Source organism: Daktulosphaira vitifoliae, unplaced genomic scaffold, assembly GCF_025091365.1.
Source record: "Daktulosphaira vitifoliae isolate Bord-2020 unplaced genomic scaffold, ASM2509136v1 Scaffold_1, whole genome shotgun sequence".
NCBI lineage: Eukaryota > Metazoa > Arthropoda > Insecta > Hemiptera > Phylloxeridae > Daktulosphaira > Daktulosphaira vitifoliae.
In genome coordinates this window covers 28,463,111-28,488,438 of record NW_026099572.1, presented here as the reverse complement: position 1 = coordinate 28,488,438, position 25,328 = coordinate 28,463,111, and the positions used below count along the sequence as shown (strand labels likewise).

At 27.0% G+C, this 25,328-nt stretch overlaps 2 protein-coding genes across 2 annotated transcripts in view; one reads left to right on the top strand and one right to left on the bottom strand.

Annotated features, from left to right (window-relative positions):
- The window catches only part of LOC126901608 (uncharacterized), a 39,755-nt gene extending 20,598 nt beyond the window's left edge, over window positions 1-19,157 (top strand). Inside the window, exons 2-8 of the mRNA XM_050678248.1 lie at window positions 5,066-5,301; window positions 12,401-12,573; window positions 12,640-12,828; window positions 12,901-13,197; window positions 13,500-14,580; window positions 15,072-15,618; window positions 17,937-19,157. Coding sequence (XP_050534205.1) covers window positions 5,066-5,301; window positions 12,401-12,573; window positions 12,640-12,828; window positions 12,901-13,197; window positions 13,500-14,580; window positions 15,072-15,618; window positions 17,937-18,784 — 3,371 coding nt within the window. The 3' untranslated portion in view covers window positions 18,785-19,157. The remainder of the gene's footprint in view (window positions 1-5,065; window positions 5,302-12,400; window positions 12,574-12,639; window positions 12,829-12,900; window positions 13,198-13,499; window positions 14,581-15,071; window positions 15,619-17,936) is intronic.
- Window positions 19,158-20,530: 1,373 nt separating this feature from the next.
- LOC126904585 (U1 small nuclear ribonucleoprotein C) lies at window positions 20,531-24,987 on the bottom strand. The gene is made up of 3 exons (XM_050683767.1): window positions 24,852-24,987; window positions 23,707-24,176; window positions 20,531-21,651 (listed from the first exon to the last, which is right to left on the bottom strand). The coding sequence occupies exon 2, from the start codon at window positions 24,172-24,174 to the stop codon at window positions 23,731-23,733; it is 444 nt and encodes a 147-aa protein (XP_050539724.1). The 5' UTR covers window positions 24,175-24,176; window positions 24,852-24,987; the 3' UTR covers window positions 20,531-21,651; window positions 23,707-23,730.
- Window positions 24,988-25,328: the final 341 nt, after the last annotated feature.

The following is a 25,328-nucleotide window of genomic DNA, read 5'->3' as shown; positions in this document are numbered from 1 at the left end:
ACCTACACAATGTTATGATAGCATTATCTTGGTACATGCACAACATGTACCGACAGTACATTATTTTAGTGAGTGTACTGCACCGCTCGCACGTTTTGTCCACACGGTACAGAATTTTTGTCGTAACGTTGTTAGCGGGTAATATACGAGAAATAGCGGTTGTATATATTTTATGTTCGGTGACAAGATATATGCGTACTAGGTAAAAAAAAAATTGTCTGACATATTTATTTATTGAAAAATAATATTATCTTAAGTGGTGATGCGCATACTTTGTCAAATTAAAAATATTTCCACATACTCTTAAGAAACTAGAGAACCATTAAATATTTTTATTTTCCTAAGTTTATAGGCAAACGATACACTAAAACTATAATGGAAATAAAAGATTTCCAATCTTAAGTTTTCAAATTTGAATTGAACTCAACTCGCACCAACGTCCATTCTGGATGGCATGCGTGGGAGGCAAATGTTGCCCACTGTGTTCAGCTATNCGGTACAGAATTTTTGTCGTAACGTTGTTAGCGGGTAATATACGAGAAATAGCGGTTGTATTTTATGTTCGGTGACAAGATATATGCGTAATAGGTAAAAAAAAAATTGTCTGACATATTTATTTATTGAAAAATAATATTATCTTAAGTGGTGATGCGCATACTTTGTCAAATTAAAAATATTTCCACATACTCTTAAGAAACTAGAGAACCATTAAATATTTTTATTTTCCTAAGTTTATAGGCAAACGATACACTAAAACTATAATGGAAATAAAAGATTTCCAATCTTAAGTTTTCAAATTTGAATTGAACTCAACTCGCACCAACGTCCATTCTGGATGGCATGCGTGGGAGGCAAATGTTGCCCACTGTGTTCAGCTATATTTTAATATTAGTAAATAATTTTATGACAAATTTGCAAGTCATTATTAAACTAATTTGTATATCTATTTAACTTTTTTTTTTTTTGCCAATTTATGTTATTGATGCACAATTATTTTGTAAAATTTCAATTCTACCATTCCTTAATAAAAATATATTATACACAATAATCGTGTACGTATTATAGTTATAATATTATAATTTCTTAAATCAGATGCAAAACTATCATTATAGATGTTTTTAATTATTCTTTAGCTTATAAATCTTTATATGCGAGCCGTCATCTTCATCATCTACTCATTATATTTGGCGAAATTTGGTATAACCCAGTCACGGAATATAGTTAAATACCACTTCTCTATCTTGTAGCGTATATATATATATATAATAGTTAGCAGCCTACTTTTTATCTTGAAAATAATTTGAACTTTTTTGTGCGCTAAAGATGGTATCAACGACCATTTGTCGAATTTTATATATATATATATATATATTAGGAATAGCATTAAGATTTGGTCTTACAGAACTTGTATTTATGTTATAACAGGCCATCTCTCCATAACTAACTTACTGAGTAAAGTTGAATGATTAAGTATTTTGAGAATTATATTCGCTAGTCTTGTGGTTTAGTTAACGAGACAGTGGGATGCATTCACTTCTCAGAGTTTTACATGTATTCATATAAATTATTTCTTTGAATATATATTTTAAGTAAATATTGCTAAAAAATACTATCTCTAAAAACTATATTTTAATTTTACTATTGTACTTACTAAAGAAAAATTTTGAACAAATAGTTAGTTATTATAATTAGTTTTGGGTGTTCCAAACATATGAATGTATTAGTTATAGATTAATCATAGTTTGCCTTGTAAAAGTATTATATAATATATTATAATGTTTTAATAATACTACCAAATGAAATTTATTTGACACGCTTAAGTTATGTTACTTGTAAAGTATTTTTTCTGTTTTCTTTGATTTTGTAAATATTATTTTTTACTTATTTTAAGAAAATTACTTTTAAAATCATGATTCTTCAGCCATTTCTTTCAGTTTCAGTCTTAGGAAATCTCTCATTGACATAAGCAATAAATCGCTTTAGTAAAATATCTTCCTGATATTTATATACTACTTCCTGATGGAACACATTGATCCACTTCGCAATAATAGCGTACCGTTTAAGTTAATTAAGAAATATGAATAATATCTAAACCAAAAACAAATTAACTGAACAAGAATATTTTCAAAAAATTGGAAATTGTGGAGAAAAGAACAATTAATTGTAAAAGGCTAACTGAAAGAATTGACGACTATCTGTTATAAACAAACTGGTATCTAACGAAAATTGTAAAATTTTTCATTGTTTCAATGGATACAATAATCATTTATATAGAATTATTTTTATTTTGTTTGTAAACTTAATGAATATTATAATGATAAAGTGTCTTTAAAAAATGACGTGTCTCCGATAGTTCATACTGATATAAAAAAAGTCATTATACATAACATTTTTTTGTTCATAATTAGTTTAAAATGAGTAGAAAAATGTTCATGGTAGCTTATCAATTGAAAAATGTTATTTGTGCCTCCCAAATTATATCAAAATTATTACAAATATATCAATAGAAAGTTAAACGTCTAATGTATAAATCATAATTTCATAAGACGCATTTTTCAATAATTTTGGTTCAGTAGGAGTTTATTATTTATATGAACTGGCTCAAAAAAAGTAATAATAATGATAAAATTATATTTGGGCTTAATTGTATATATATGGCTTAATAGTAATATATCATTTTTTTATGTTATTGGTTCAGTTATTACTTTATCAGACATATGATAGCTATAATTTATTTATAATTTATTCAAATTTTCAGGTGGGTAATAAATAACAAGAGTAAAAATTCAATTTTTGCTCTAAAAATTGTTGTGTGAGCTAAGTCCCTTTAATGTCTACTCATGTTTTATAGAGAATAAATCTATGTAAAACCTAGTTAATGAAATTTTTTCATTGTTTTTTTTTATTTCAAGCCCTAAAAAAATTATTATGTATCAATAAAAATAAATATATTTTATAATTTGTCTATAAATTTTCTCCTTTTATAATTGCAGTATCTCATGTCTCACTTTTCAGAAGATCAAAAAAAAAATGTACTCTTTCAATTTTCTAAGTAATTTAATTCTAATTCAAGTCAAATTCTTGATATTTGTATGAAATTTATTTTAAAAAAAAGAGTGAGACCTAAATTTAAATACCTCATTGTCTCAAAATATAATTTTTTGAGTTACTTCTTCATTTACATTGCCATACACCATGCAATGTAATTATAAAAAAATATTTTTTTTTATAGAGATTTACTTACGCTTCCATAAAATAAAAATTTCTCACATGTACCTAATTACTCAAAATTAAAACTATATTCAAAATATTATTAATTTAAAACTAAAAAATATTAAACATTTTTTAGTAATTTTTTTGTGGCTATTGAGTTAAATAATGTTTAGTTTTTAATTAATAATATTTTTAATATAGTTTTAATTTTACTAATTTTTATTCTATTAAAATAAAGACCATATTACAATTATTATTTGTTATTAATTTTAGATTTTATCAATTTTTTACTAAAAAATAATTCCCAACAACCAATTTTATTATGTTTATCAATGTCATAAACTCCTACCTACCTATAACCTATCAGCTAGCTCCAATACAATGATAATAAATCTGAAAACTGAAAGATTTTTATCAAATCAATTTAAAAACTACAGACATAGGTTTGTTACTCAGATACTGATGTAATATAATTGGTTGGAATACAAATACTTATTATTGTTTTTATTAAATCGCTAAAGTCTGTGTTGAAAAATTTAAATTACTTACAAACCGATATGAAACTGTTCAACACCAAGCATACAGATATTATACCTCAGTTAAATTATATGGAAAATATATCAAACAATGTTGAATAAGTATTACTTATATCCAATTTTAATTGTTTGAAAGACATAACATTTGAAGACAAAATAAAGACCGTTGAAAATTTTAAAAATTGTGTAGTATACATAATGTTCAGTAAGTAAAAAAACAAGTCAGTTGTCACAAACAATGAAAACAATAGAAACCCGTTTCCTTACTTACTGAATATTCTATATATTAAATTTAACGTGAATAATAATTACTATTGTTTTTATATTTATAGATATAATAAGATAATAATATTATCTTAAATTATATTGTATAATCATTTTTTTTGAGTTATTACGGCCCTTTTAGTAGCGGTTTTGATGTTTATTTTTTCAGAAAAAATGTACACACGTTTGATATTTAAGAATTCGCATGGTATTTAATATTGAAAAAGATAAATATTTACGATTATCTTGTAGTCACTGCACAAAATGATTAAAATATGAATGCAGAAACATGATCTTAAATTTCTTCTGTTGTAATAAAATTATTATTATGATTTTTATCACGACTCTTGTCCTCGATCTAGTCGACTCAAACAAGATGGCAGAGTTTAAACGTCAACTGTGTTGTGGTATATTTAGTATTCATGCAATAGAATCTGCAGTGCACAACACAGCGCGAAATTGTCGTTTTTATAAGAATACAAGTCTGTTTAAGGGAGTTGAATAGTATACTGTCTATCGTTATAACGGGTCGTTTACAGTGTTGAGCTTTCTCTGTGTCAGCGCCTTGCGTGCAATAAATAAACAGATAAACCTAATACAGAACTTGGCTACCTATGTATTTATACGTAATAGGTCTGCAACCGGAATGAAAGCAGATGGTTAGCTAGGATTAAAAAAAAGAAAGAATGAATAAAACGAGAAGTAATGTAATCAATTTTAAATTTTGTTCATCCAATACTGGGTGTTTAATGGTAAACAACTAGAAAGTTATGCTTCTTAGCGTGGTAATTACAAAACTCAAATATCGCGTACAGAAATAATAAGAGTAAAAAATATTCTGTCCTTGAAAATATCATTATTTTTCTATTTAAATTGTTAAATTGTGACGCGAAGTATTAACACAAATATCATGTTTTAAAAATGTAAAATCACCTTGTGTAATTTGATAATACAACACCGGCTGAAATACTATATTATGTTTAATATTTCATTATAGTAACCGTGTAACATTTCTGGCCAGTGTGTAATGTTATTATTATTATTATTTGCAGCTGAAAGTGATCTCACAGCGTTTAGTTTGCGGACCGAACATTTTAAGAGTAAACAATTAGATACCAAGAACTTGTTGTCGGCAGAGAATAGACCTGCTTGGGTGAAAAGATTATATGAACAAGCCGGCGTTCCCAATAAAGTGTACGAATTTAAACATCAAGTCCACAGAACAACATCTAGAAGAAAACGTTCATTGGACGACAGTTGTTTACCTAACGATATAGAGCTTAGAAAGGTTTGTAGAATCTTATATAGTTCTTGAAAGTTTCTTTGTTTTTTATTTTTAAAGCTTTTAAAATTGTTTTACGACTAATAGCACTTTTTTGATAAAATATTAACCATTTATAAACAGGTGAAACAAATATATGGCTGGCTATTATATTTTGCATCATACATTTCTGTCAGTAAATTACCTACCGTCAGATCGTTTAACATAATAAATCAGACTGGTGAATAATTAGTTTGATTTATAGCGTTAGGAAAGTCTGACGTAATTTTTTCAATAGTTTTAAGTAACAGCAGCAAATCCGTTTACACTGTTAGTTCATTTTTTAACAGTGTATTATAACACATATAGTTCTAACCTAATATTTACGGCACATGGCCATTGAAATAAATATTTAGGCATTAAGCTAGGCGAAAAACATTCCTAGTGTTTTAGTACTTGACGTTAATGCCAAATTACGAAAGAAATCTTCATACTTTTAACTAACTTTTTTACTTTTCATATGAATAATTAGTGTTAGATTTTACTTGACTGTATAAATATGGGCGACTGATCAAGAACTTTTTCTCCAACAAGTTCAAAAATAAATACTGAAACTTAAGTCTTATATATATTGTTCTGGTGACTATAATGACAAAATATATTTTTCTTGTCAAAGTCATTTTTGGTTATAAACAAAACGCGTGACTATTTCTTTTGAATAAAACAAAGAACATTAAGTACCTTAGCGTTAAAACAACAATAACGGTTTAATGATCACTCACAACTTGTCAATATTCCATTGTTGACTATAGTACTTTTATTTGTTAAAAAATATTAATACAGTAGTTATTTATAAGTAGGCTTGCGGATATATCTGTACCTCAGAACTAGACTAACATAAGTCACATTCAGTCAATTTTTCAGGAAAGCATAAAAACAAACAAATGTAACTTCTTTCAATATTTATAGGAATTGAAATAAAAGTTAACATTCTAATATTGTTGATCTAAATTAAAAAAACTATTTGGTTAATATACCATCAGTTTACCTTTTTAGACGATTTATGTCGAGTTACGTTTTTTGAAGCAAACTTAAGTTAGGACTTCAACTCTTAAAACTATGTTAAAATATGAATAGAGTCATCATAACAAAATTTCTGTTGATAAAATTCGATGTACATTTTAAATTCGCATAGAAAAATACAATAACCTGAATATCATCGTTTTTGGTCTTTTGTTAGTCTAGTTCATATATGAGTTTTAATAGACTTTTTTTTTATTATTTAAATGCAAAGATAGTATTTCCAGTATCGAAATTGTCTGTACACTTGGATATAATCGTAGATGAATTTTGAATTCTCTCAAAGATATTGAAATGTTTTAAACCAATTTTCGACACATATTCCATGATTTGGAATTCACTACACAGTCTGCAAAACATTAATTCGATACCAACTTTTGTGTGCCCATGTCCTCTTTTCGCTCTTCCCATAAGTTTTATTAATTTCGGAGCATCCGATAATAATATTATTACTTTGGCACTATACGGCCAATACCCTTGGCGCCGCCACCGCCAGATCATGTTTGTAGTGTACAATCAAAGAACACAGCAGTATGACTTCGAGGGTTGCTGATGCGCATAATAACGCCGTTACAACTGTATAAGTGCAGTGCGAATTTAATTTAACTCAGAAAGTATTTAAATGAGAACACCAACAGCCTTTCTTGGTGGGTGCGATAACAGTTGCATTTGTTTAAAAAAATAATATTTATTAACGAGCATAAAAAATGTGAAAAAATTAATTAAAACTGGATGCAATAGGTGTAGTAAAATTTGCCAGCTGTGAACTAGTGTAAAATAAAAGCGTTTAGCTGAAATAAAACAAATCTTTAAATGAACAATGCGCTTAGTCAAGATGTTATTTATACTTATTTGTTTTTGCCTAAATTATTTTTCCATTAAAACTTTTTTCTGGCTACAGTACCATAACCGCTATATTCGACCGAGCATATAAAAATAGCGAAACGACCGCCGTTGCCCATAGCCCCACTTTTTGATCACAACTGCACAGTGTATTTATAAATTCGCAGTTTACCAAAATAATCTATTGACCCACATTTTACATGTACGCCTAGTTTCTAAAATAAAAATTTCACACAAGTTAATGGCTTTACACGTATAATTATGTCAAGATTTTGAAACCTTGCTTCAATTGACACTTGTTTGACAACTAGGACGTGATAGTAAATTAATTCCAAGTCATGTTTAAAAATATCCAAAATGCATTTAGTTTTTTTTTTTTTGCACTGAATACAAATATATATATATATAGAAAAATTATATGTATATATAATTTTTCTTTATTACAAGTATAGTTGTTTAAAGGATACATTTTAATTATGTTTAAGATGTGTTTCGGATCATTTTAAGAAAATCCAAGAAATATTTACTCTTGTAGCATTTAAATAACATTAATTAAAAAATTAAAAAAAAAAAATTTGTTCGGACACCTTATCTTCTACCCGCAAACGTCTACCATAATTTAAAAAATGCTATTTTTGTGTTAAAATTTTCGATTTTAAATTTTCAACTTTAAATTGCTATAACTTTTTGATATTTTTCATTTATTTGATATAAATTTTTTGAAAATCTGACTCTAAACCTGTCCACAAAAGGGATTCAAAAAATCAATTTTTGCACAGAAGTTAAGCTTGTTCACTTTAGTTTTTGAAAATGTTCCGGAAATATTGACACTTTTATTTAATCTTAAATTAAAGCTTATACTATGTATATTATTATGAAAAAAAAATTCGAAATTTAGATTTTCTTTTTGATGAAAATGCTATCGTATTAAAAAATATGCTATTTTTGTGTTTAAATTCTGGGTTTGTATTTTATTTTATTTTAAAATATCGTACAAAGGAAATACACTGATATTCATGATTATATTATAATTTAATTTACATAGAATAATGTTCATAAGACATTAGAAGTTAAAATTATTTAAATATTTTTACTTTTTTAGAGTCGAAAAGTAACTTTAAAATTTGAATTAGCTTAAATTGCCAATTTTATNTACAACATGTTCACAGGTGGGGATTTAAAATAGCAACTTTTTTACAAAACTTAATTTTATCAACTTTTGAAAATTTTCCGGAAATAGTGCGTTCTTTAAACATATATCAAATTAAAGCTTATGTCATGTACTAAAAAATTAAAAAAAAAAATTTGTTCGGACACCTTATCTTCTACCCGCAAACGTCTACCATAATTTAAAAAATGCTATTTTTGTGTTAAAATTTTCGATTTTAAATTTTCAACTTTAAATTGCTATAACTTTTTGATATTTTTCATTTATTTGATATAAATTTTTTGAAAATCTGACTCTAAACCTGCCCACAAAAGGGATTCAAAAAATCAATTTTTGCACAGAAGTTAAGCTTGTTCACTTTAGTTTTTGAAAATGTTCCGGAAATATTGACACTTTTATTTAATCTTAAATTAAAGCTTATACTATGTATATTATTATGAAAAAAAAATTCGAAATTTAGATTTTCTTTTTGATGAAAATGCTATCGTATTAAAAAATATGCTATTTTTGTGTTTAAATTCTGGGTTTGTATTTTATTTTATTTTAAAATATCGTACAAAGGAAATACACTGATATTCATGATTATATTATAATTTAATTTACATAGAATAATGTTCATAAGACATTAGAAGTTAAAATTATTTAAATATTTTTACTTTTTTAGAGTCGAAAAGTAACTTTAAAATTTGAATTAGCTTAAATTGCCAATTTTATAATTCGACGAAAACGACGAACAGTTACCAAATCAGTAACTCTTGTGTCTTTCACGGTTAGGGCGCCAGGTTTGAATCCGCCTATGGCAATTAATATATTGCATCTTTTTAAGTTAAAATTATCAAATAATTTGATTTTTATGTCATTTGGATTCATTAATTTTAATAAATATCAAAGATCCTATAACTGTAGTCTCCCCTCATGAGAAGAAATTTCTTAATCATGTTAATATTATTTTACTATGTGTTTTTTTTTTGTGGCTGTGATATATTTTTCTAACCCTCACTTAACCTACTATTTTCAACGATATGTGAAATGATTACAATTCGTATTTATTTTAAGTTATTACTCTTAAAAATCGAAAAAATATTCCTTATTTAAATAAAAAGTAGCTTAACCAGCATTATCCATACAAACAATTAAAATCATTCATTTTAAATATTTTTAAAGTATTTATTGTTGAATTAGATTTGATATAATAAAAGTATTCAACTATACAAAAGTAAATAATTTTACTTTGTAATTTATTAAATTTTTAACTCTATTTGTGTGTGCTACTACCAGTCTATAACATTCCAATTTTTTTTTGTAATATGTTGTATAATCATATATAATATATATAATCATGAATCTAAAAAAAAAATGATTTTTAGTTTCTCCTGAATTTAACAATGAATTTTTACAATCATAATCAAATTTTATAATACGCCCACAATTGAGTAGATTTTTTAAACAACTTTTTGATTGATGTTTTTAGTTAAAGTAAATCATTAAAATGAATTCAGATCTGTAAATTTCAATTGTAGAATCTTTTTAAATACCAATAGTTAATTAAAAATGATTACTATAATTTCTATTTAAGTGATCTATTACGATAAAAATGCAAAAAAAATCGAACTTTTCTGATAAATTTAATGTAAATAGTAATTATAAAATTTCCCGACTGCATATTAATCTTAACAATATCATTTTTTTCTATTTAATGATGTCGATTTCAATTTTGTAAGTTGAGCTAAAAGTTGTGGTAATAAATTCATTTTTTTTTGTTTATTATAAACTTTTACTTTAAAGGAAAATAAAGTAAGTTAAAAATGATTACTTTTAACATATTAGATATCAAAATTAATAATAATTTGAAAACAATTAATTATAAAAATTTTATATTATATTTTTAAATCTAAGAATTACTAATCTGGATATAATTAATGAAATAGAAGTTAATGATGCTTTTGTAATTATCTACAAATTTCTTAGAATTAAACACCATCTACAGATTTGTATCAAAGCGTTTCTTATGATAGTGATTTTAATCACTGTCAGATTAAATCTATACTGGACACAACTATCCCACGTCCCCCTGTGCCGCGATCCATTTGCTGGGTTTTTTTTCATACAATTGCCTGAAACTTTACTCTACTGATACAAAGTAAGACCATAAAATTTAAATACAATAAATAATCATAGTATTTCTTTTAAAATATTTAATTAAACTTAAAAATTAATCTTTTACTTCATTAATAGTCCATAACAAAAATATTAAAATTCTCAAAAAAACATATTTGTTATTCAAAAACTAAAAATAACCATCTAAAATATACTTTAGTGTTGTTGCAATCAAAAAATTTCTAGTCAAAAAAATTCTGTATACTTACTGTACAGCAAGATTCAATTTGACTGTCAAATATAAATTTGGTTACTTCTAAATATCACATACATAACTCTGAAGCGCTTATATTCGGAGTAAATAATATCTAAAACTTCGTTTGGTTGGTTTATTTGATGCTAAATATATAAATTTAGAAATGACCAATTTTATACCACTTAATATTAAAAATATTCTCAAAAAAGATTATTACGGTTATTTTGCATCACTAAAAGCAACATAGTTAATTATTAATCAATATTTGTCATGAGTGTATCTATTGTGGAATTTTTTAGGTACTAAATTGTCGTAAATACGTTTAATATAATTACCTTAGTTAAAATATTTGAATTAGTTAATAATTGAAACTGTATTTAAATATTAGTGAATAAATGTCTATTGTTGAAATGGGTCTTCTTTTTAATCATCCAAAGTATAAAATTATTTATTTATTACGTTATATGGATGTTACATCTCCTATATTATTTATTAAAGCTGTAGAGTATAAACAAGGTAAATTAATAAAGTTATTAAGTCATTGTAATAGTAACAAACATCCAAAAAAGTAGTTTAAAAAAACTTTGCAGTAACTATAGTGACAAAGAAAACAATGGCAACGACAAACAGCTACAATGTAGTTACTTAAATAAAAAAAATAAATGGCCTGTGAGTGAACTTTTACAATTTTATGATAAGGATTAACTGTAACTAATTCGAAAAATATTTTTGAATCATGCATTTAAAATTTTAAAATAAAATTATAAATAAATAATCTATTTATTAAATATGGTTAGTTAGAAATGTGTAAGGAGGAAAAGTTTTCAGACATTTTAAAGTGTCCAATTAAAATTCAATTTATTTATTAATTACAAAAATTTGATTATTATTGTATTCAGCATAAAATATTCAAATAGATAACATTTTTCATCTTACTTTGTCTCGTGGTCAAGGTTCTTTATTCTACTTGTTAAAAAAATAAAATAAATTCGACTCAGACGCGCCATATGCTTCAGGCGTTAGTTAGTTGTTTTTATTATATAGCTAGTTACCGTATTAAAATACTTTTGTATTCCCACTAGTATCTATTTATTTTTTATCGTTAAAGGACAAAAAAATATAAATATATAAAAAATTATAAAAAATCTTCAAATACTATAGTAAAAAATTTATATTTTTGTTCATTACCATAAATATTAAAAGTATAAATCATCCTTTATTTTTATATACATATTATGCTCATAAAAAAATGCATGACGATCAACAGTTATAATCTTGTCAATTACACAAAATTGATAAGTATTTCATTATTATGACTGCCTAATCATTGTAATTTAATGAGTTAAAAACCCTAACTTTATATAATATAATTCATGGATAATGTCATTGTACTGTTGCTAAAAACAGTTTAGCAACAATATAATTTTTTTTGTCGTAGTTTCTATTTATAGATTTAATAAAACGATATTAGATATTTACAGAGCAGTCTGTTTGTATGTAATGAAAATTGAATATGATTTTATTTGTTTGTATTACTATTATTATTATCATGATATTGTTATGTAAATAATAATCGACTTATTGATGTCGAGGGGCACAATGGAACTACTGTTAATAACTCACATGGGATATCCAGATCTTAAATGTTTTATTTATACTTCAATTGTAATTTAACTTTTCAGCCTGCAGCGTTAACTAATCTACGGCCATGGACTTCCGAAGAAGTACTTGGTGACATTACAGTTGCTCCAGATTGTTCGTCTCGAATTCCCAGAGATCCAAGTCCGTCGTTCACTGATCAAGTGGATCACCAATTACCATCGCCAGAAGAACAACAACACGTAATAGCACTCAAGTGAGTAATTGAGAATTTAAGATAGCATTATAATATATAACTAATTATTAAAACTTAACTATATAGATTCCCGCCACAAGTTGTTGAAGTTGACGTTTCCGGAAAAAGCTTTAATCGTATGAGTGCTCTAAGAAGATCTCTCCAAAACGTTGAGTACGAAACGTCTGTAAGAAGAAGAAAGAGTAGAAGACCTCGTGGAAAGAGAAGAAATACAATTGCCGGTACTGATCAAAAAGAGCTTGAAGCGGTCATTGGGTAAGAATCGAATTGTTATCATAAGTTATTGTTGTTGTTATTTTAAGATAATTAATGAACTTTTGTTTGCAGATCTTTGTCGGATAGCAACAAAGACTCAGATGATATGGTTTCGAGCAGCATGGCCGTTGTGGTGACTGAAAAGAAATCTAATCTTGATTTGCTTAAAGACTGGGGTAGAACGAGGCTGAAACACTTCAAGAACATGGAAACCTCGGGTATGACAGCCGTCAAACTTAGAGAAAAAGGTAAGCTAGGCTTGACGAGAAGAAAATGGGACAATAAAGATGAGCCCGTACATTCATCGTCAGGCAATTGGTCTGCTAGCTCAGAGAGCGGACAATCAACTTCAACTAGTCACGTACCTAGGTAACCAAAGAATTCAATTATTAATTTGTGACATTATTTGCGTGTTGTAGTGAAATTCAAGGAAAAGTGTGGGAATCCCAAATAATATCTTTTATGAAATTAAAATTCCTTAAGATAAAAACTTGATTATTATTGTAAATTGATTCTGGTTTAATATCAGTTTTATAAAAAAATAATTTTTAAATCGAATTTAAGAATTTTTTTTTTTTTAAGTGAAAAATGAAATCCAGTAATATAAAAGTACTGTCTATAGTTTTAACTTGATATGTGTAAATATTAAATTATGCTATTGTTATTTTTAGATCTAGTGTCAGCAGTGGTAGTGGTAGTACCAAGCCGACTTATCACGGCGGTAGTTCCATTACTAGTGATGAAGGTGAAACCGGATCTACTTACTCATGTGATACTGAGGGTTATTATACTTCTTTTCACTTGGACAGTGGTCTAAAAACACTGCGTGAAGAGGAGCTACCCCAACCTATGTCAGCTTTACATACGACGTCTGCACTTAGTCCTAGTTTCCAATCATCGTTAGCCGAAAGTGAATATGATATATTTGGCAGAGGCAGCACTTCAACTACAGCTAGTTCAGCTGGTACCGTTTGTACGTCTTTAATGATATCTCCTCCTAATGTACCTGAACGAGGAGATAGCAAACTTTCTGATAAAACCGATCTATATGGTGGTTCACTACCAGACCGTAATTTACACGCTAGTTGTCAACTTAAAGATCTAATGTACGACAAATCTAAAACGGCACCATCACGTTTAACTAAAGAGAATATTACTAGGTACAAAGAAGAGCGATTAATGATAGATGTCAAGCCTCGACCTAATCTAGAAACTTGCGGTGATTCGCCTGACAGCGGACACAATACGTGCAGCTCACCGGTTGACTCTATCACCAACCCATCGGTAGACTTAGAAATGTCCGAATGTTCTGACCTAGAAGGTATTGATCGTGTAGAAAGACTAAGGGTAAAGACGACAATCAACACCAGTCGTATACCGTCAATGTGCGTTATCACACCTCCTATGAGTGATGACGAAGTGAGTCTTAAAACATTGCGACAAACAGAAACTGAAGACTACGGGGAGTATGTAACCTTAGCACATATCATGCCAGAGGTAGCCACTGTTGTCGAAGCTACTACAAATATAAGAGATTTTGTACACCTAAATGAGTTACCGGCAGGTTCAATTGATAGAAAAAAGAGTCAAGGAGCTAGGGTTACATTAAACTCCGAAGGTAAAGTAATATATTCATCCGACAGTCTTAAACGAAGGAAAAAGATACATACAACTAACACTTTTGAACCGGGACCTTGTGTTAATGCCAATGTTGAAATGAGGCCAACAAATATCAACAATATTATTTCACAAGTAAATATCAAAATAATATTTATCATAAACAGAACTATTTTTCGCCTATATTGATTTTTAATAATTTTCATTCTTGATCAATTACATATAATATAATATGTGCGGGAGTTTAGTTGAATTTTATAATAAAATATGTTCAGTATATAGATTTTTCATTGTAATAAAAAATGTCTTGTTTTTATTTTTAGAAAATCGTACATTTTTCTTGTACAAAAGTATCGAGTTAAACTATAACTAAAAGATAAGCACAGCAATTTAACAATAGTATTTTAATTTTATTATTATTAATGCTGTTAAATATTATGATAATTCTTTCTCAATTCGTAATGCATTATCTCTTAGTAAAATTAAAAAGTTGAAATGCTTTAATATGTATTAATTTCTTAATGACTACTAAGTATTTGAAAAAAGTAGGATTCATTACCGATTTAACTCCAAATAAATAAAATAAATAGTATTTCGATACTTACTAATAGTTTTTTTATTGCCAGGCTATACCACGTACACCACTCAACGTTAGACCCGTTTCCAAGCAAATTTTACCTATACAAAAGACGGCAACGATTTCGAAAAGTAATAGTGGCTTTGCTCAAAATCCCCACACCAACAAACCAATAAATCCTGGACCAATTGCTCAACTCAAGCCATTGGTTCCTATACCATTGGCTTGTTCTCCCAGTGTAAGGCGTTCCAGAGCTGCCGTTCCTCTTATGCCGGTCACCGGTAATCCTACCGTAATTCGCCACTCACCTCGGGTAGTATTACCGGACAGTTTTAAGAATACGAATTGTGGAAAACCCGTTTCACCATTGATATCACCTACCCGACGTAGTCTTTCGCCCAAAGAGGTGGTCAAAGGGGCATATGTCCGAATGCAAGATCCTACGGATTGTCTTGAGACAAGTCTAGACGACACTATGAAGTCTGTGATAAAGCGCAGCGATAGCTATAGATTAGCAAACACTAATAGTCCACGGTTGACCAAGTCACCAAATATGTTGATAGCACTGCAAAAAGCCCGCAGCGAGAATGTTCAAGGTAATGATTTTGCCAACAGAACGGAAATATGGTAGATACAAATGCACCAAATACACCCAATTGTTTTTTTTCGCACATAGTATTTTTGTACATATTTGTTTGTATCATTAGTGGTTTTTTTAACTATTTAGTTTTGTATTTAGTGAATTAAAAATATTTTCTTCGCACTCAGAATGACAAACTATGTTGAAACACAACTGGGTAATAATATCATTTCATCGCGTATTACATTCTCATACCAACATTCTATGTACAGTCATCGTGACTAGTTTTTGGTGTTGGTAAAATTTACACTTTCATTTTGCCGGGATCGGTGTATAACTATTACATCAACTAACTATATATTTTAACTAAATAGCTACTATATATTATACTTATTCATAAAAATTTAAGAATCTTGATTACTTTTGAAAAATTTTGTATTTTAACATTGTTCCTCCTATATATGACTTTTGATACTTAATTAATTTGCTAAGTATTTCATATATATTATATTATTGTACTAATGAACTGTTGATGGTGTGAATTGCATGTTTTTTTGGGGAGGGAGGACTAATTATATTGCACTCGGATTAGTTTAAGTTTAACTAATAATGAGTAAATATATATGCGTTTATTGACTTTCCGCAGTCATTGATTATTTCAAAAATATTTTTTTCATCAATTAAATTTTAGACAATAATATTAAGTTTACAAAAGACAAACATTTTTTAAAAATGTACTTATTTATAAAAAAATTATAGATTTGCCAAAATAAAATGATTTCATAATTTTTCTATTTTACTACCCACGTTTTTAATTTGATTATATTACATTGTGTACAAAGCTAAATTATTTTTTGTGATTGTTATCGTATCATAATTCTCAGAAACCATTTTATTGTTTACGCATTATGCTCTACGCTTTTAATTTGTTAAAGATTACACACTAAATATAATCGAATGTGTGTGAACTACTAATAAAAACACGAGCTCGAATATAGTCCTTATAAAAAATTAATGCTATTAGTTTCAAAAACGTATTGTTCATCAGTTCTACGTGCCCATATAACACTCCGATTCCTCCACTGGTTCGAGAAATACAGCGTGCAAGCTAAAGAATGACATTATTTGTTAAATTCATACAATCTTGGTAAACCAATTTAAAAACATTTCATTAGTTTTAGTGTTTTTATTTCATTCCGACCGGTTTGTTTAAGTCAACTTTATTCGCATGAAAGGTAAATTTTTATTTAAATTATTCCTTCAAATTAAAAAAAAATATATTTCTCTTTCAGTCATAGATCACGTTTATAATAGTGAAAATAATTATTTTATTACTCATTATATTTTCAACAAATTTGTGTATTTATTGTAGATCTGTTTGTTGTAATATTATTGACAAGGTATTTTAGTATAAGTTTTTGTATCAATTGTAGAATAGTAAATATTATACTTAACAAATTGCACATTTTTAAATAATTAAATGGCATTAGTAATTTTTTTTATATTTATTTATAAAATTGTGTGCAATATAAAATATGACAGACTACTCAGACTGTGTAGAATACGTTGTAAATATTAATTGTATATAGACATATTTAATTTTTGTTTTAGATCTGCATGAACTATTACTAATTAAACGAATTTTATTTGTGTTATTATAAGATTTTTTATTTATTCATTGAACTTACTTTGAAAGTTAATTATAGTTTTATTAACTAATTTTATTTTTTGAAACTTATGCACTTTTTCACAACTACGGTTTGGTTATCATTTTTGTGTGAATATTATTTACATTTTTACACATACCTAAGTATTTTTGCTTATTCTGTTGTCCATCATAATTATTATTTGAAGCTTATACTGATCACACGTCGCTTTGGGTGTACACATTTTTTCTGTAAACATAATTTAAATGTGTACAGTAATTAATTCATGTACACTATTCGGTGGCTTAATAATGGTAATAGAAGATTTCATTAATTTAATTATAATAACAACTAGAGGTAAGATTAACCATTTTATCTAAAATTCTGTTCAAGGAAGTGGATATTGACACAATTATACTAATTTGACTAATTTAAATTTATATTCATTAATTAATCATTTCAAAAAACGAAAAAATTGCACGAAAGTTACGCTTTATCATATTGTTGAATATTGAATAATATTTTTTTTTGAAAATTAAAGAACTTTTTCAATTTCATAAAAAATATCGATAACACATTGTAGTTTTTTTGTTTTCTAATTGTCAATGTTCAAATTTCTTTGTTGGAATGTAATTCAAGGATTTTCCAGTTTAAATGTGTTAGTAAATTGTTAATTTTGTTTTTACAGGAAACTGCAATAAAACGCCCACCAAAAACAACAATAGTTGTGGTGCGGCCGACAGCAGTAACGTGTCGGCATCGACTCCAGTCAAAGCTAATGGTACGCCTAGTCTAATCGACATGAGCAGCAACAACCTTTCGCCTATCCAACGGAGCCCTACGACGGCCTATAACAAACCTTCGCCCGTTGGACTTCAGCCATCTAACAATGTGAGCAAACGATCTCCTCCGCCAGCTGTCACGGTACGTCCGGCGTCCGGTCGGTCAGCAATGGACCTATACGCGGCCATACACGAGTCCAAGAAGCGATTGTTGGGTGCCCAACAAGCTCCGGTATCTCAGCCGATACAAGGTACTCCTGTGCCGAAAATAGAAATCAAACGACCCGAACGACAATCTGACCGAGTGCACCGCAAAGAAAACAACCCGACAGCGGCTCGGTACGATTTCAAACGGTTACTGTTACAGGCCAACATGTCTAGTGGTCGTCGTACCGGAGGACAGTCGGCTGTAACGCGACTTCAACAGCCCCTGCCACCACCACCGCCACCGCCGCCATCCAAACCGACCGTCATTCAGTCCAACAGACTCGCCGCACCGCTTCAGTCTAGGATGTTACAAGTAACCAGTAGAGTTGGAAAAGTACCATCGTGGAGCAAGTCGAACGTTCTCTCCTCGACAATACAGGAAGATTGTCGTGAGGAAGAGGACGATTACGGCTCAGCCTTACCGAAGTCTTCAGCACTCGTTAAGCGCACACTAAAAGATTTCACAGACAATAATACTTACTCGATGAAGATTAGTTCACAACCCGTGATCCCGGGCACCGGCACTACTTTGGAAACGGCTCTTTGATGTCTTCCCGTTGCTTTAACTGTTTTTATTATTAAAAAAATTATAAAATTACTATTTTTACACATTACAATCTCATGTTCCTCGCGGAAACATTTTTTCTTGTTTCCACGACCGTTAAAATGGTTTTTTGTTCTGGAAAACAATTTATAATAATCTGCGTAGTAATTATATTATGACATATCGATAACTTTATTGACTTCGGATATATATTTTTTACTGACACTGGTATCTACATTTTTTATTACATCATATTTTCCTAAAAAATAAATTGTTATTTTTCGCATAATAATTGTGTTTGGTAACAAAATATTCTAAATAGTATCTATAATTAAATAAATAGTATTGTAAAAAATTAAGTCATAACTTAATATATGATTATCGTTTATCTAGTCTTCTTATTGTATTATATAATATGTAAAGTATTTAATAAAACAAACATTTAATAATTATAATTGTGTGAATGAACTTTTTTTAAAATATGAATATCTTTGTAAAAACATATCAATAAATCTATACAGCCCATGTTAAAAAAATAATTTCAATAACATCTTATAAATTTTGACCTCACGTAATTATTAAATTGTATGTTACAGTGGCTGTAGTTAATTTGATCCAAATATAAATAACATATGTAATTTGTACCAAAATTAAATTCAATTAATCATTCATGTTTTTATAAAAAAAGAATAATATAATCAAATAGGACTTACGGAAAAAGTATTTAGGAGATATGGAACCCCTAAAATTATATGTATACATTGATTTTTATATAATATATACTATTCCTTAATAACTGAAAAAATAAAATCTGTAAAAACTGAATTTTTGTTAATTGCTTTTCTTGCAATATTATATAAAAAAACGTTGATCTATATTATTGGGAAAAATATAGACAAAAAACTTATTTATTTATTTAAAACGTATATGATATAATTTACTTTTAGATAAAAGTCTTCTCTAGATCAAAGTAAAAAAAATATATAATTTTTAATTAAAAATATCAAATTTGTTTTTCTCATTGTTTATTTTTTTTATTAATTATTATTTTTATTTTTAATGCGTGTATCGGAAAAAAATTTTAATTATGCACACCAGAGATATTTTTCTTAATCTACAAAAAAAGACTAAATTGTATTGTATTTAATGTAATGTTAAATACATATTTATAAACATTTTATTTAAAAACTTGCATGGGAGTAACTAGAGGAGGTGCTGCAACACCCCTGCCCAATATTAATTCACTATAGTTATTTGAAAATAATTTTTTCTCACTTTATGAAAGATTTTTTTTTAGTAGTTAATAAAAACTTTTTTTTTATGAAATTTGAGACGTTTTTATGATTATTTTTATTATTAAAAATATGATAATAAAGCGAACAAAAAAATTATATTAATTTAATAGTTCACAAGTAAAAAAAAATTGTTTTTTTTACAATGGCCCAAATAAGTTATTATTTAGTTATTCGAGGGTATGGGATTTATGAGCATAAAAATTTCACCACTACCTGTATGTTTGCTTTTGGTTACGCTCATGTTGCTTTGTTCTTAAAATGTATAACATTCTTAAGTATTAATTCATAAATAGATATTACATAATTTGATAGAAAATAATATATGGTGTATTTAAAAGATATATGCATATGATTTTTAAATATTTCTGGGTACTAATTCAGCACACAGAATATTATATAAGAACCAAGACTTAACATTTAGGTTACCACAGGATTAATCATTTTTTCATATTAATTAAGCACAATAAATTTTTAATTGAATTATCATATATAGCTTCAAAAATATACAATAAATATAATACAAGTTGTACAAAAATATCATAAGGAGTATTTCAACAGAAGAATTTAAGCTACTAATCCTTTCCCATTTGATTGTCACTGTACCTTGATACTGCATTATAACCAGGCTGGGAAAATTAATTAATTAATTTCGAAATAAATTAAAATTAAAAATTAAATTGACAAAATCTCATTAACTCATTGAGTTAAGTTAAATTAATTAAGTACTGGTAGGTTTGCAATAATATCATATTCATATTAATAGAGAAAATATGTTTTTCTTTCCTACATTTTTTTTTATACAATAAAAAACACATCTCCACTCTCAAATTTGTACACTCATCTAAACATGAATCTTATGCTGTAAAAATAAAAATATTTCAAAGTAATGTAATTTTATACAATTATTATATAACCATGACTTATGCAATATCTTTAAAACTATATAAAATAATTTTCCTTTTCAAAAATTTACAATATCATATGCTCTATAATTTAAAAAAAACAATTTTTTTACTTCCTCTCATTTACCATTAAAATTTTGTAATTAAGAAAATAATCTATTATTAACAATTTTTGAATCAGTATTTTACACTTAGCAGTAAGAGTAATGAGGTTCATAAATGCTAAGAGATACAAATAGTCTTACAAATCACTTCAGACTTTATATTTTAGTGTTAATAACTTACAAGTACTAGTCAAATATAATACAAATTAAAGCTTTAATTATAAATACTATAAGCAGATAACTTATGAGTAACATGTCAAGTTTTTCTTAATTTTTTAAATAAAGGTAATAATAACAAGTAGAAAATCATATCAATAAAGTTTATTACTCAAATAGGATTTATACTAAAAAATATAAACAAGCATATATCAATAAGATTTGAGTGAATTATTAGGTTTGTAAAGTTTGTACTTACAATATTAATTTACAAATTATAGTTATGATTTTTAACATATTGTTTTAAGTAAAAAAACTAAGGGTTGTAGTTTGATATAGCAAAACATTTTTCATAATTTATTCATCATTAAATTCTTGTATAAAATCTTGTATAAATGCACAAAACTTTAAATCTGTAAAAAAAAAATCATAAAAATGAACACAGAGAACAAAATTAGTAAAAAAAAAATGAACAATAAATTAAAGTCTCTTTGAAGCTAAGAGATTATAAAAAAATAACTTTTTATTTCAGTTAATAAATCTAAAATTATTACAGGTTACTTTACATAAAATATTTTTCCTAAATTGTTACTTTAATGAACTCTTGACAACTGGATACCACATACATAACAGGGTGAAAAAGATTTTACCAACAACCCTAATAACTTTAATCAACTAGATATTTTATATTTCTTTTTTTTTTAATCAATTATTATATGCATGACCTACATTTTATAAATATTATAAGTAATTTATTTCAACTACATTATCATCATTCCCTTAGCGACTATTCTAACTATTTGGGTTGACTACCTTGCAATGATTAGAGAGAATTTTTATACTAGCCGAGGGAGACTATAAGGGACTAGGTGGGTGTCCAATTGTTGTGTATTTACTTATCTAGGAACCAATAGCATATAGCAAAGTTGAACATGATCCATAGTACCACACCATAACCCCTAATTACAAAAATAATATTTATCTTTGACTATTATAAAAATTATAATTAAAGATTTTGTTTCATAAAAATTGACAATAAATTTAAAAAATATAAAGAATAATGTCAAAATCAACATTTATATAACTTAATACTTAAATATGTCTCATTAAAAATAACACTAAAAATGAAACTTTACAATATTTTACACAAATATATTTCTGTATAACTTTTAAATTACACAATTAGAAAGAAAAACCTAGTTGAATGTCAATAAATATTACATATATCATATATGTAGTGTCAAAATTATTGACACTTTTTATTACACTATAACGTCTAGATTAAGCAATGATAAATCAGGCAATTATCTATAAAGTTATTTATTTTTTTACAGTACACTTATAGGAATTTTTTTTTTTTAAAGAATAATTAATACTTAAAAAACATAAATTGTTTTGTAAATGCCTTTTTATAAATTAATTAAAAAAATTATTTACAAACCAATCTAAATGCCATTATACTCATGTGATATCCAAAATATAAAAAACTTTTAATAATAAAACTAAAGAAAAAATAATAGAGCAGAATTTCAATGTTAACCATGAAATAAGTTACTATTAATAACATTATTATTCCTCATTCAACCGAGGTTAAATACCTAGGGTTAATTTTTCACCGAAGGTTAACCTGGGGTCCTCATTTAAAAGAAAAAAGGAAAAAACTGAACTCAAGACTTCATTTACTAAGACCTTTGCTTAAGTCTAATATTTCTTTGTCAAATAAAATTATGTTGTACAAAACATTACTCCAACCACTATGGTCTTATGACATAATAATTTGGGGACCAGCAAAAAGTTCTAACCAGAGAACAATCCAAAGTTTCCAAAACATCTGCTTAAGAATCATAACCGGGGCACCCTGGTACGTCACAAACATGGCCCTACATTCAGACCTCCATCTCAACACAATTAAAGAAATGGCAAGATTATATTATAAAAGATTCTGGACGAAACTTGAATCCAACCCCAACAGATTAATTCAAATGCTGAGCGCAAACGCCTTGCCTGGCAATCCAGTAAGGCGTCTTAAGAGAGAATGGTGCAGAGACCTATTATCTTTATAAATGATTTAATCTTGTTAACATTACGTAATTAAAACTCCTAATTATTGTACAAACTACTATACCATTATATATTATTATTATTGTTAATATTATGTAATAAAACTAAATATAAATATTCAATAGCAGGCGACTCCAATGGGAGCGACCATACAGGCTACTAATGTTAAGTATTTTATATATGTATATTTTCTAAACTATTTACTTATTGTAAATTAAAAAAAAACATGAAGTTGAATACTTAAAAACAAGTTAAAATCAAAATGAAAATAAAAAAGATTTATATAGGTAAATAAACTAATTTTACCTAAATAGAACAAATTTATAAAGAAAATTACGAACATTTTTAATAATATAGAATAATTATATTTAATCAAATAAAATAATAAATAAAATGAATTTTCATACTTTTATGCTAAATTCTTTATTTAATTATTGAGCTTGTTTGCCTGGAGGGGTGTTAACCATTATAGGTGGAGGTGGTCTCATAGTAGATGGCATTGGTGGCATCATAGGAGGTGCGCCCATAGGCATTTGATTCATTGGTGGTCTCATCATAGGTGGCATGGGCATCATTGGTGGAGCACCCATTGGCATTTGACCAGGAGGCATCATAGCTCCTGGAGGCAGAGCCATTTGTGGAGCAGCAGGACCCATGTTAGGTGGAGGTATACAAACACCTTTTATTCCAATTTTACCAGCTTTATAAGCAGCAGTTGTTGCATCAATTAGATTTTGTGCTTGCTCTTCCATCCATTTTTGATAGTAAAATTTAACATTGTCTTTATGTTTGCGCCCTTGGCAATGTGTTTTGCGTACTGATGGGGAGTCATGTGTAAGGTATGTATCACAATAATCACAATAATATTTTGGCATGTCTAAAAATGTATAAGATATCAGTTCATAAGCTTATATATTATTAATATATTCAAGTACTAATAAATTTATCAGAATATTAAGAACTTAATAAAACTCTTAATATCATAAAATTTAAATAAATGAGTCCTATAAATAATTTTTAAAATATATTGGATATCAAATTAGAATATAAGGGTAAATAATAAGTTAAAATATAAGCTAGAAGTGGAAAATATTTATAATAAAATACTACATCTGTAATTAATTACAAAGTGAGCAAAACCAACAATAATTATGGAGTACTAAGAAATTAAGGTTTATAGTTAAATACTCCAACAAAGAATAAAAAGAATTACAAAAATTGTAAGTAAAAAAAAATGTAAAATTATTAAATATAAATTTTTATAATGCCATACATATAATAGCTGACAACGCTAACACTGACTTTAGTTAATACTACTGTATTTTACAGTAATTTTGAAAATTCAAACCTTAAAATTACTAAAAAATTATAAACTAATCACATTTGATATAAATCAATGATATATATATATATATATATATCTTTCTCAATAGGAAAATGCTTTAGAATCATTTATCAAGAGAAAAAAAAATTGTATTCAATAAATTCAATAAGCTATATAATGACAAGTTGAACAAAACGAAAAATGATGAGTTTTAAAAATACAACATACCTTAGAATGATCAATGTACCTTAAAAAAACTCTAATTAAAAGAAAAATTTATATTAAACCACCAAAAAGTTGTCAATATAACTCAATTGATATGCCTCGAATTTTATATAAACAGCACTGTAAACGCCGAGACTAGTGATAAGCTATCAAAAAAGTAGTGTAGCCAACTAAAAATGTAAATTTTGTTTTATAAATTAATAATATAATTTTACGTAATTATGTAATAGATACATATAATTATAATTATAAGTTATATATGATGAAAAATTCATATAGATTCCGTTAAATAAAATTAAAAATATTATTAATTTAAAAAACTATAAAATATTAAATTCAAAAGCCACAAAAAAATTACTGAAAAGTCACGGATACATATTTTGGAAACATTGATAATGGTAACATTGTTTCTGAAATACGTATCCGCAACTTTTCAGTAATTTTTTTGTCTTTTGAAAATAATATTTTATAGTTTTTTAA